At 38.6% G+C, this 14,453-nt stretch overlaps 1 protein-coding gene across 1 annotated transcript in view; it reads right to left on the bottom strand.

The window, feature by feature from the left end:
* Positions 1 to 5,272: 5,272 nt before the first annotated feature.
* The window catches only part of HINT1 (histidine triad nucleotide binding protein 1), a 10,695-nt gene continuing 1,514 nt past the window's right edge, over positions 5,273 to 14,453 (bottom strand). Inside the window, exons 2-3 of the mRNA XM_008576246.1 lie at positions 12,531 to 12,635; positions 5,273 to 5,606 (exon numbers count right to left, since the gene is read on the bottom strand). Of these exons, the coding sequence (XP_008574468.1) occupies positions 5,442 to 5,606; positions 12,531 to 12,635 (270 nt within the window). The 3' untranslated portion in view covers positions 5,273 to 5,441. The remainder of the gene's footprint in view (positions 5,607 to 12,530; positions 12,636 to 14,453) is intronic.

Here is a 14,453-nt window from a genome sequence, read left to right as displayed (position 1 = left end):
TGCAAAGGGCATGCTGCATCTAATCACTTCTCATGAGTTCTATCACTAGCATACTAGTCCAAGCTACCATTCTTTCTTACGTGGATTATCAAATAGTCTCCTAACAAGTCTTTTTGGAGTGATCTAAATATTCTATATCTTAATTGAGGTGATAGATACATGACTATATATATTTTCAAAAATTATCAATTGTATGCTTTACAGGGTAGATTTTATCATACTTAAATTATACCTCAAAAGTCCTGACTTTTTAAAAAATAACACGAAGTCACCCAGGCTTTCAGGTCATCTTCAAAGTACAATAAATCCATGTTAAACCAACTGCATTTTTTTTTTCCCCTTTTTGTCTTTTTTTACTGACCGGCAACGGGATCGCAACCCTCGGTGTTGAGCCCGCACCGCGCTCAGCCAGTGAGCAGGAACCGGTCTCCACATGGGATCCGAACCCTCAGCGGGAGCGCCACCGCGCTCCCAAGCGGCGCACTCTCCAGTGCGCCACCGGGCCAGCCCAAACCAACTGCATTTTTTCCTAGGACAAGTGCAAAATAATATTTGGTATAAAATAAAGGGAAGCCAGCTAGAGAAGCATCAAAATTTACTCTAAATAAGCAAATGCATATACAAGTCACACTATTTCTCAGAAGCTTATAGAACTGGCTATAATTAATATACTCAGGGAGAAAATTTAATGAGCTAGTACAGGCAAAAATCTCTTTATTAATGATCCTATATATCATAGAAAGCAATTCAAGTAGCAGTTACTATCATCAGCCAGAGTTCTAAAATAGTTTGTTTTACCACTGAATGAAAAGACTGATATGCAGAGTTTAAATCAGTTCTTGGCACACTTGCAGTACATATTTGTAAGAGAAAAGCTTAACCACCTTTTCTTTTTAACTAAATCCCACGTCATAAGAAAAGGGCTTTTGAAAATGTACTTATTATTTTGTAAGCCATAATGTAAATGGGAAAAAAATTGTAACCAGTATGATAGAATACCAGAAACGAGAGCAGGAGAGCTTCACTTGGAATTAAACTCATACCCACTACTATTATAGACAGGAAATAGTTGGTGGTCAACAAAATGCCTCCTGATCTTGACTCAGTGTGGGAGAAAAGAGAGAATACAGCCAAATGATGGCTACTTGGAGCAGTCTTTTCAGCACTTGGGCAAAGTCCAAGTCTGGCTATTTTCCCAGTCACGAAAAGCACTGGCTATCAGTGCTGAGACTGAGACTGTGACCTGTCTCTCTATATCTACTACACCTTTCTAGTTTTGTTCTGGATGGCAAAATACCCAGCCTGTCATATCTTGTGGTGGCCAATAATATATAAGTAGAAGGTGTTAAGAAACCTCTGGAGGGCCGGCCCGGTGGCGCACTGGATAGTGCGCCGCTTGGGAAGCGCGGCGGCGCTCCCGCCCGAGGGTTCGGATCCCACATACAGACCGGTTCCCGCTCACTGGCTGAGCAAGGCGCGGGAGCAACGCCAGGGTTGCGATCCCGTTGCCGGTCCCCGGTCCGGTACGGGGGCGACACTGAGGGTTGCGATCCGTTGCCGGACACGGAAAAAGACAAAAGACAAAAATAAACCAAAACAAACAAAAAAAAGAAATCTCTGGAAAGGCCCTTTAAAAAGGGACATAACGCTGACATGACTTTTTGCAGTTTTCCTCTCCTCTTTTTGATGGGAGGATCTGACAGCTAGAGCTGCATCAGTCAACTGCACCATGAGGTGACCTTGAGGATAAAACTCAAGTGCTAAGGACGGCAGAGCAGAAGACAGGAGTCTGAATTCTTGCTGATATCATGAAGCTCCCAAAAGAGCCCTGGTCAGGGATTCTTTAACTTGAGAGGAAAATAAGCCTCTGTCCTGTTTAAATCTGTTTTTTGTATTATGTAGACTAATTCTAACTTACATAAATAAAAAATACACATTTTAAAATCAAGATTAAAGGGCTGGCCCCATGGCTCACTTGGGAGAGTGCATTGCTGGTAGCGCTGAGGCCGCAGTTTCGGATCCTATGTAGAGATGGCTGGTGCGCTCACTGGCTGAGCGTGGTGCTGACCACACCATGTCGAGGGTTGCAATCCCCTTACCGGTCAGGAAAAAAAAAAAAAAAAAAGTTCAAGATTAAAGACCACTTTGGTTTCCTCAGAGACTTACTCAAGCAAATTGTCTCAGTGATAAGCTAAGTTCCTTGAATGGCCCGAACCTATCACTTCAGATCTAAACCTATCACATTTAATATTAAAGACAGTAGTCATTTCCCATTTAGCCTCCCTCTCAGATCAGTTTAATCAAGCTGTGGTACTATGGTCCCCACAGAAACTGGCTTACACTCTACTTACAAGCCCAATTGTTACCTCCAAGTTCTAACCAAATTTATCCGGTAGTATCAATCTCCTAGCTAATTCTAAGAGCAAAACAATCGAATAGGATGCTATGATTATTAAAATCCCAAGCCACCTTATACAGGTAAGATCCACCACTCCTGAGTCATGGGTCTTGTATTAATTATAGTAAATACTCTTAATTGCAATTACCTAAACCCTAAAATCTCAGTGGTTTAACACAAATAAAATCCAACATGGGTCAGAATGTAGAGAACACTGCTCCATTCAGTCACTTAGGCCTCTCCTCCGTGGGATCCTTTCTGCATCTTCTCTAAAACGGAAGAAAGAAAGAATGGTAGATAGCATGAAGATTTTTTTAGGGGCTTGGAAATGGCATACATCAGTTTCTCACACATCTCATTGACTGGACTACAGGCATATGGCCCCACACAGCTGAAGGGATGCAGGAAAATGCAGTCTAGCTATATGCTAAGGAAAAAATAACTGAGCATTTTGATTATCTATGACTACATATTACTCCAAAACTTAGTGGTTTAAAACAATATTCTCTCTCAATTTCTGTGAGTCAGAAATTTGGGAGATTAGCCAGGTGGTTCTGCCTTGAGGTCTCTTAAAGTTGTGGTCATGTTGACCAGGACTGCAGTTTTCTGAAGGCTTGACTGGGGCTGGGAGATCTAGGCGTTATTCACATGGCTGACATATTACTGCTGGCTGTTGGCAGGCCTCAGTTCCTCTCAACACAGGCTTTTCCAGGGGGCTGCTTGAGTGTCCTCAACCATAGCAGCTGGCTTCCTCCAGAACAAGTGTCTTAGTCTGCTTGGGCTGCTATGACAGATTACCATAGACTGGGTAGCTTATAAGCAGTTATTTCTCAGTTCTGGGGGACAGAATGTCCAAGATCAAGGCACCAGCAGATTTGGTATCTGGTAAAGGTCCACTTCCTGGTTCATAAGAGATGGCTTTCTGAGTCTTCACATGGTGGAAGGTACAAGAGAAGTCTTCAAAGTCTCTTTTATAATGGCACTAATCCCACTCATGAGGGTTCTGCCTTTATCACCTAATCACTTACCAAAGGCCCCAACTCCTAATACCATCACATTGAAGATTCAACATATGAATTCTGGGGAGACACAAACATTCAGTCTACAGCAATGAGCAACCCAAGAGACCACAGTGTAAGCTACAATGCCCCTTATGACCTAACCTCAGAAATCATACGCTGACACTTGTCTTACTGTTGGTCACACATACTAGCCCTGATTCAGTATGTGGAGACTATACAAGGGTATGAATACCAGTGAGGATCCCTGTGGGCTATCTTGGAGAATGGCTTCCACATGAGGTTTGGTGAATATCTGCCACAAGGCAGTTTAAGGCAGAGAGAGTACAGACAGAACCAGCAGAATGATTCAGTGGTTGACTATCTGATTAATACTGGCTTGACTAAATCAGTGGGAAAGATAATATGCCTGAAGAAAGCACACTCAACCCCCTTACACATAATAACAAATGCTTTTCTCATTATTTCATTCTTTACTGTGGCACAAATCCCTCCAAAACTCCTCCCCAGACCCTCCCCCAATATAAAATACAAAGCCATAAAAATACTAGGGACAAAAGAATGATTTTTTTTAAATCTTCCTGAGATGGGACTTTTTTATGAAATAAAAAATTGATGCAGTAACTATACAAAATTTTTTTTTTTTTTTTTTTGGTCTTTTTCCGTGTCCAGCAACGGATCGCAACCCTCAGTGTCGCCCCCGCACCAGACCGGGACCGGCAACGGGACCGCAGCCCTCGGTGTCGCCCCCGCGCCTCACCCAGCCAGCGAGCGGGAACCGGTCTATACGTGGGATCCGAACCCTCGGCGGGAGCGCCGCCACACTTCCCAAGCGGCGCACTACAGCAGTGCGCCACCGGGCCGGCCCATATACAAATATTTTAAACACCATAAAGTAGGGAGACAAATGACAAACTGGGAAAAATTACACATAAAGGGCCAACTCCCCTACTCCCTCTGAAAAACTATTTAAAAATCACTAAGAACAAGAAAAAATTTTTAAGAAAATTTTCAATTAAATGTGTTAAAACCCAACTAAAACAGTCTTTTTTAGAGATTAAAAATAGAAGAAACCCATAAGCACAAAGAGAACAGGAGAGGAGACAAAAGCAGACAGGAATAATCAAATAAATTTTGGGAGCTGAAGGTGCCTACATAAAGGAAAGCAAAGAAGCAAAGCTCTTGCCCTGTAGAAACTTAGAAAAGCTAAGATGCATGGCAAGACTAAAAATACGCTTGGTTGTGAGTCTACATAAGAACTCAGACCCTGAGGTTCCCTCCCACACTCCACACAGCCAGATTCATACAAAACTTAAATATTTTGCTAACACATGCATACATATTTAAAATAGTGGGTTTTCAAATGGCGAAGTGAATTCTAGGTAAAATTTTTCATGTCTTTAAAATAAATATTCAGACAGAGGTTAGATAGCAAAGGAATACCTATGCATGGTTTCATATGGTCAAAGATTCTGTGACAAACCTACTTTCATCCCTTCCAAATTACTCCAACAGTCCAGGGGAAATATGTTGGTTGGATATAAAGCATTGTTTCTAGACCCAAAATTGTCATTTCTGGATCACATCAATACTCCTTTGTTCTTAAAAAATGAGAGAATTAGATTAAAAAAATCTTCTCCTGGACTAATATTTTAGCCTAAAAGGATATTTCTAAGTTAAAACTAACTTTACAACTCTTGTAATTTGTCTTCAAAAACCAATCACATCATTACAATGTAATGTTCATATGTTTGGTCTTGGGCAGGCGGGGAGGACAAGAAACTTCCAAAATCATGAATCCACCTTCATACATTCCAACAAACACATTTTTAAAAATAATAAATCAAAGGCAGAATTTAGAGAGATTGTAAACCATGCAACAGTCTTTTTATTACATATGGATTTTTTAAAATTATTTCCTTAATCTTTCCATACACAGGCAAAAACAAATGTGCTGTTTAACATACTAGAACTTGCAAAGTTGATCACTGCCTAGAGAAAGGAAAATTATCCCCAAAACATGCTTAACCAGGAGGCCAATTCATCTGCCGACCACCAAGAACATGGAGATGAACATGATAGACAGATTGTCCCCCATCTGAACCTTCATTCACCACCATTCGATAGCCCTTCTTCAGGCCTAGATCAGCAGCACATTTCTTGCCAACAATCATTAAATGTCCAAGAAGCTGGAAAAGAAAAAAAGGTTTCTTAAGCAGAGGCAATTTACAACTTCTTGCCATTAAATAAATACATAAAGTTGAAGTTGAAATATCAAATTCTAAAACTGCCAAGTTGAAACACACCCCTTTGGACAAATATTTGGAAACTCTTAATCCCAATACAGCATAATTTACAATTAAAAACCTATTAAGATTAGATATTTAGTAGGCATGAAATCTGCTGCTCAATTTAAAAATTTTTTAAATTAATTAAATTCCAAGTGGTATTTAAGATATCTTAATAAAGCAAGATATCTTGCTTTCTTCATATGGGAGAGTCAATCAGTATAGGTTTGGTTATGCTGTGGTAACAAACCACCCCAAAATATGATTTACAATAAAGATATATTTCTTGTGCTCTCTACATGATCACCACAAGGTGACTAGCCTCTATATTCTACGTCTTTTTGAGACCCAAGCTGATGGAGCAGTCACATGGCAGAGGGAAGAGAGAACAAGGTAAACCAAGTGCTGGCTCTTAAAGTTTCTACTCAAAAGACATATCACTTCTGCTTGCATTCACTGGCCAAATCAAGTCACATGACCAGGCCTGACATCAGTGAGGCAGGAAGTATAATTACCCCTAAAGAGTAGAATGAACAATTATACAATCTACCACAAACAGCATTAGGAAAAATTTTAATAGAGACCTGTACCTCCTGGCAAAATCAATTATTTTTCTTTCCTATGGAATCAATTGCATTAATAGATGAAGGGCCATTGAGCTGCTTTAGCATATCAGATTTCTACCCTGAAGAAAAATGAGTCTCACTAACTAATCCTTGCTTGGGACCCTTTTTGGTTAGGAATCTTGTTTACTTCTTTTTGATATGTATATCTTCATAATTTGGTGAGAAATGACTTTTATATTTAAATCAGCAAAAGAACCACAATCTTTACCTCATAGAAATTAATTTGAACAAATTCTCCCTTTGGTGGAAGGGTATTCCAGTTGAGATAAAAGAATCCCACCTATCAATGTACAGAAATCTCTTTGCTGCTACCCCCAAACGCCAAGGAAGTAAAGCCTGCTCTGGAAATCAGGATCTTTCTGAAGGCAGACAACTAAACAGTGTGTGGCAATATTGTTTGCTAAATATTGTTTGCCTACTTTATTTATCTAATAGTGAGCAAAAGGTTCATTTTCTCTGTTAATAACCTTACATGTATCATTGACATTATAGGAATCAAATTATGGCCTTCACCAGAATGGGTAGGCATCTGTAAGATACAGACTACAATGGACCTTACTGCATGAGCACCAGAGTCTACCATCCTAGGGCTTACTATGGCAATAGGAATAGAAATCTAAGACACTCGCTCCTTTCCTTCTTTTCTTACTATAAGAACTAAAGGAGTTACTTTTCCTAAGACCTTGTTAGAATTTTGGGAATACAGGTTAACCCCCCCACCTTTGTTCTCTTACCGTGGGAAATCATAATCAGTGAACCCATAGTTTAAGGGTTTTCACTGGCCAACCAGTCCTGCCTTAACTTTTAACTAGGAAAGAAAGCTGACAACACACAAGTAGACTCCCTGTGCAAATATGGACAAACTGCCATAAATTAAATTTTTTTTAAAAAAACCAGAAACAGGATGACCTAGAGTAAGACCAGGTATTTGCCAGAGTCCTACAAGTCCCCAGACAATACAGCAGATCTGGCAATGTCCACAGGAAAAACTATAACAGTCACAAGCAAATTATAAAGAGGAAGACTGTTTTGTCACCAAAATTTTGACAACCAAAGAAGTCCCCAGTCACTCTCAAGAAGGAATGACTATTAAAAGCCCAAATTCAAGAAATTCTACTAATTAACTTTGAAATAAAGGTTTGAAATGGTGAAAAAATCCCAATTTTAAAGTATTAAATTGTAAACAGCATGTACCTATGCTGGTCACAAATTTAATTATGAGTTAGCAGTTTTAAAGGTGGTTCAGTAAATGTTTCCTGGCAAACTGTCTGCTATATAAAAGAGCTGACTTTAAAATTCTTAATTGAAAAAGTTAACTGAGCAAAAATTAACATTCTATTTGTCCTTAGAGGTAAGAGCTGCATTTGAGTAAGAAGCTCTGGCCTCAAAATGACATAATTGTGCAATTATACTGAATGTTAAAAATTAATATTCTGAAGTTTTAATCTTTCTGTTATTGTAAATAAGATGGTATTTTACCATTAAGCATTCATTCTAATCTTTGTGATTTGTACAAATGTATTGAATTAAAAATTAATGCCCTGAAGTTTCTAAGTTTCAAAAACAGTCAATATTTTAATAACTTTTATCATGAAATACTACATACAGATAAAATGTATGAAAACATGAACAATTTAAAGAATAATAAAACAAACATTTACATACCTACCAGATCAAAAAATAGAACATTACCATACCCTTGAGGCTCCCAAGCCATCCTATTCATTTACTTTCTCCATCTTCCCTTCTTCAAAGGTTACAAATCTTTTCTGTTTGTGGTTTGCCTTTTCACTCTCTTTATGGAGTCTTTTGGTGAAAAGAAGTTCTTAATTTTAATGTGCTCAATTTAATCAATATTTTTCTTTCATGGATTGTACTTTTTATTTCTTGTTAAGGAATCCTTCCCAGTCCAAGGTCATAAAGATATTCTCTAATTTTGGCTTCTAAAAAATCATTCTTAATAGGTCTTTAATGCACCTGATTTGATATTTATACAAAATATGAGGTTGTGGTCCAATTTCTTTTTTGATATGAATAATAATTATCCACTATTAAATATTCCATCCTGAAATAATGTCTGTGATTTGCTTCAAAACAACTAGGGATGGGAGGTGATATGGGTTAAGCATAACTTAATCAGTATGAGTATATTGATAAATGCTGAAGTTGGATGATAGGTATCTGAGGACTGATTATACTTACTATTCTCCTTTCTTCTCTGAATGCTTGAAATTTTCCATAATAAAAAGTTACCAAAAACAAGAAAACAAAACAAAATCCTGCCTTTCTTAAAGGATCTGGAATAGTCCTGTCATACTGAAGATACACATATGTGAGGGTCTGTTTCTAGACTCTGTTTTTTGCTCTAAAATTCCATTATCCTTGGGCGGATACCACTGTCTTAATTACTGAAGCTGTAAAATGAGATTGCTAGGATTAGTCCCGTACCTTGTTCTTTAAGAGGTTTTTTGACTATTGTTGAACCTTATTTTGCCTTGAAGGAAAGACAGCACCTTAAAAGTCTATCTACCATTAGCTATTAGGGAAATGCAAATCAAAACCATAATGATATACCACCTCACACCTACCAGAAAAGCTAGAATCAAAAAGATAGATAGATGTAAGTGTTGGTGAGGATGTAGAAAAATTGGAACCCTCAAACTTTCTGATGGAATATAAAATGGGACTGCAGCTTTGGAAAACAGCTAGGCGGTTCCTCAAAAAGTTAACATAATTACCCTATGACACAGCAATTACAGTCCTAGGAATATACCCAAGTAAATGAAAATATATATCCATACAAATACATGTAACAAATGTTCGCAGCAGCATTACTCATAATAGCCAAGAAATGCAAACAACCCAAATATCCATCAAATGATGAATACATTAATAAAATGTAGTCTATCCATACAATGGAATATTATTTGGCCATAAAAAAGAATGAAGTACTGAAACATGCTACAACATGAACCTTGAAAACATTACACTAAGTGAAAGAAATAGTCACAAAAGACCACATATTGCATGATTCCATGTACCTGAAGTGTCCAGAATAGGCAAATCTAGAGACAGAAAGTAGATTAGAGGCTCCTAGGGCTTGGGGGAGGGACTTGGTGAGGTGGGCAAAATGAAAAGTGACTGCTAATGTCTATGGAGCTTCTTTTTGGGAGGAAGAAAATATTCTGAAACTAACTATGGTGAGGTTTGCATAACTTTGAACACACTAAATACCAGTAAATTGTATGCTTTATTTATTTATTTTTTTCCCCCTTTTTTTTGTCTTTTTTACTGACCGGCAACGGGATCGCAACCCTCGGTGTTGCGCCCGCACCGCGCTCAGCCAGTGAGCGGGAACCGGTCTCCACATGGGATCTGAACCCTCAGCGGGAGCACCGCCACACTCCCAAGCGGCGCACTCTCCAGTGCACCACGGGGCCGGCCCAAATTGTATGCTTTAAATAGGTGGAGTGTATAGTATATAAATTATATCTCAATAAAGCTGTCTTGTTTTGTTTTTTTTAAAGTCTACCTACCCTAATTGCTCCAATTAGTGAATTCAAGCAGTCAATGGGGAGGATCCTTGGGAAAAACACTCATATCCCTTTACAAAACCATAATACCACTATTTTTTTTTTTTTTTGTCTTTTTGTCTTTTTTCGTGACCGGCAACGGATCGCAACCCTCAGTGTCGTGCCCGTACCGGACCGGGACCGGCAATGGAATCGCAAACCTCAGTGTTGCACCCGCACCTCGCTCAGCCAGTGAGTGGGAACCGGTCTGTATGTGGGATCCGAACCCTCGGTGGGAGCGCCGCCGCGCTTCCCAAGCAGCGCACTGTAGCAGTGCGCCACCGGGCCGGCCCAATACCACTATTTTTTAATGGAAATAAACGAAAATAGTGACCATTGTGCTTAAGTAACATAGGTCTATCCTGAAAGACAACTGCATTTCTGCACTAAGGGAAAATAAACATCACTCCTAATCCACAGTTAGAACCTTTTTGCTTAGTAGTCCTGTATTTTACTTTTGGTATTTAAGTCTCCTATAAACAACTGAGGAAGAAACTTACTCTTTATGCTTAAAATAAAGGAAGCTGAATGTTTGGTCATCGCTTTTGTTAAAATAAAGGGTAAGTAAAATTCTTCAACCCGTCTTTTGATGTCTTGAAATGCTCATCTCCCTGCTTTAAAATAATAGAAATGCCATCTACTTCTCATGAAAAATCATTCCCGTCTTTTACGGACTCAAAAACACCTTACACTTGGTAAACCAGTCTCATGGGGATTCCCAAGACAAATGAAAATGAACAGAGACATTAGCACTGAAAAAACCCACCTGAACTTCGCTTTGTTATTCAAAGCACTACCTTCAAATTACACAGCTTTACACTACTTAAATTAGTAGCTTCATAAAAATTTTAGAAAAAACAAATGTAATTCAAGTAATATCATCATGCTGGACTATGCAGGCATCTTCAGTCTTTCATTAAAAATACTAGGGAATTTTCTTCCCTGACTCTGTCTACTCAATCACAAAGAATATTGATATTTTAATAAAACATATAGACATATAGTACCGGTAAGTTAATTCATAATGAAAATTACGATTACTACAAAACACAGTTTAAAAAAGCAGATGTTCAGAACATTTACCAACCTTCTAAATATTTGGTTTTTTAAATCTATGAGATTACTTGGGCCCCTTCCAGCTCTAAAATATTGTTTTCTGGAACAGAAGATGACAGGAATAGTTATATTTTTTTAATTCCTTTCATTGATGCATAAATCAGCCATCTGCAACTGGGTTCCAGAAAAGATGCTTCCATAAAGTTCTATCAACAATAAAACAATGTCTAGTAAATAATGATTAAAATAGCCTAAGAAACTCAAGCACTCAGCAAGGTTTCCTGTGAAAAAACAGTTACTCTACAGAAAGTCTGAAAAACCCTGATCTAGGTAAACAAACACCATAAATCTTCACGGAAAGAGCAATTTATCTACAAAGATCAGATGGTGGAAATTTATATTTATTTTTGGATAAAAATCTTTCAATTTGAGATAATTCTGTGTTCTTAAACAGTTTACTCAGAATAATTTACCTTTTATTGACCAGTGTTATAACTGGTCAATTTAGTAAAAAATTGTTATAATAAAAAATTACAAATTAATCACAATATTATGCAATCCTATCTAATAGGATCTGCGATATTAAAGCCCATCTAACCATGTATTATGTGGTTCCAGGATTGTTGTGCTTTTCAAGTTTTATCTTTATTTCATAGGTTTCCTAATTCAATTTACAGAGCTAAGTAATCAATTCTGACTACCCCAGCAGTCTCTCTTTCTCTTTCTGGGCTGCTGCCTCTAATCTAAGAGTTGGCAAACATTCTCTGCAGAGAGCCAGAAAGTAAATATTGTAGGCTGGTGGGCCTCACAGCCTCTATCAAAACTACTCAATTCTGCCTTTGTAGTACAAAAAGCAGCCATGGACAATAATAAACAAAGGAGAGTGGCTGTGTTCCAATAAAACTTTACTTATAAAAACAAGCAGTCAGCCAGATTTGCCCCACAAACCATAGATTGTCAGTCCCTGCTCTAATTTGTGGATTTAGTAACCAATCATTTAGACATACTAGGCATGTGTGTTCATAACTGAGAGCTGGAGAGGTTCACTGTGAGTTATATGCATGGACTTTATGATATCCATTTTGGGTAGACACATTTTATTTGGAGTTTTACATACTAGTGATTTTCCTTTTGGTATATGCCTCCAATATTTTTGCACAAATCATCCTTTAGAAGACTTTTCATTACTAGAATTTCAGCCATAATTTCAATACTTTGTATTTATATATTTTTGCCGTGATTCAATTTCTTGTCTTATGACATGCCAATAAAACGTATCTTATTTCTGAATATATATCAGTTTTATCAAAAAACTGTTTATATATCACATTGATGTAGTAATGATTTTTCTGGTTTTCTTCAGTAATGCCCTTAGGAAGATGAAAATGTTACATTACTCTGAGGACAAAATTTAATATCACAACTGTTTATATATCACATTGATGTAGTAATGATTTTTCTGGTTTTCTTTAGTAATGCCCTTAGGAAGATGAAAATGTTACATTACTCTGAGGACAAAATTTAATATCACAATTTAAAAAGAAAGTAAAGTGTGTTAGAAATGTACTTACGCTTTCATCATCATCTTCTGCTGCAGAAATCTGCGATATATGTTTCTTGGGTATCACCAGAAAATGTGTTGGTGCTTGAGGGGAAATGTCATGGAAAGCAAGACACTAGGGAAAAGGGGGAAAAAAAAAATCAAAGTTTTAGTTTATTATCTGGTAGGCTAAAATTTATTCCTTCAACAAGTATTTATTGAGCACTAGCCACCTGGGAGAGAATGTTCTAGATGCTAAGAAAAGCGAAGTGTACACAATACACCTGGTTCTATGGTCCTTTTCATGGAACAGACCGACTTCAAACAAAGCTGTAATTAATTACCGAAGGACAAACATGTTACAGAGGAAAAGTAAAGGGTCAGTATCACAGAAAAACCTGACTTAGATTGGATGGTAAGGGACAGCCACTCTGAGGCAATGACATTTAAACTGAGATCCAATGGATGAGTAGAAATTAGCCATGCTAATCCTTGTCTACCTGTCCAGTCTGATCTCACACACTTGCTCAAGTAACACTGCCCTTCATAGCTCTCCACTCTCAAGGCTCTTTCAGCCGGTGTTCCCTCTACTGCAATGATCTCTCTCCCCAACCCCAATTTTTGTCTAACTTAAACTGCTATTCATTCCTCCGTTACCAACATATACAGTTTCTTAAAGAAACATTCTGGTTCCCCTCCCCCTCCTACCTTCCCCAGGTCAGAGTCCCAGTTGTGCAATTTCTTGTTTATTTCCTCTATGGTAGTGATCAGTTTTGTAATTACATATTTGTCTGATATTTGATTAACACGTATTCTTCCCTCTTTACTTAACTACTTAAGAAATATACCTATTCTCTTTTGTAGAACTGAAGAGTGTAAATAGCATTTAGACAAGGCATCTACCACATTAGAAGTGGCTCTAAATATACATACTACACGAATGTTTTTGTATCTCCTGCTCTCTACCCAAGATGGAAGCTGCTTAACCGAACCTATCCATGCTTATTTGTCTCAGGAGTAATTCTGTGTGGTACTCCTACAAAATGCTGTATCATTTAGAATGCTTCACTCTGTTATACTGTTGGAATTAGGTGGCTCAAAAGTCAATATTTCGACGATCATTATAAAAAGCAACTGCCAACTTTTAAAAAGAAATGTATATTTTCTAAAACAAAAGAACTTCTAACTAGTGACAAAGGTACTTAAGTAAAATTCACCTAGAGCAACCTAATTAAATCTTAGATAACGTTTAAGTAAAAGCTAATAGGATAAAAAGAATGACTTTCTTATATTCCATATTTCTTAAAGCTATTTAACAAAATGTTTACAAAATTTTTTCTACCTAAATCAGCCAACCTCCTGTCCAGCTTTGAGATCCAAACCCATAAAAACAACTGTCCACTAAATAATTTACACAAGATGTCTCAAAATCACATCAACTGGGATTTCACCAAAGTGAAGTCAGCGAAAACTACATTCTTAGTCTCTGCATAAAACTGTTTCTTGCCGAATAGAAAAGGAATCATTCAACTGTTTTTAAGTGCAAAATCTTCATACAGGGAGGTCAAAGAAAATCCACTCCGACGCGGGCCCATTTCTCGTCCCAGGGGTCAGCAGCACGAGCCTGGGGTCGGGGTGGCGAGCCGGCCCTCGGGGAGGAAGCCCGCAGGCCCAACGGGTCGGCGCAGCCCCCGCCCTCAAGCGCTGCGCCCCGGAACGCCGGGCCTCGGCAGGCCGGCTGTGCGCGGGAGATCGAGGAGATTGAGCCTGAGTCTGGGCGCGATCGGGTTTCTCCCTGTCAGGCAGAGCGCTGGCGAGATTGCGAGATTCCTGACCCAGGCGAGGTCCGAGGCAGCCAGGGAGGCGGCGGGCGCCCACGCGGGGGCCCCGGCGAGCCCTTCACACACGCCCTGGCCCCGCCGTGCGGCACCGAGGGCGCCCAGCGGCCTGGCCC

The sequence above is a fragment of the Galeopterus variegatus genome, unplaced genomic scaffold (genome assembly GCF_000696425.1).
Source record: "Galeopterus variegatus unplaced genomic scaffold, G_variegatus-3.0.2 Scaffold1314, whole genome shotgun sequence".
NCBI lineage: Eukaryota > Metazoa > Chordata > Mammalia > Dermoptera > Cynocephalidae > Galeopterus > Galeopterus variegatus.
Note: the sequence above shows the minus strand (reverse complement) of the source record. Positions and strands in the feature narration are given on the sequence as shown.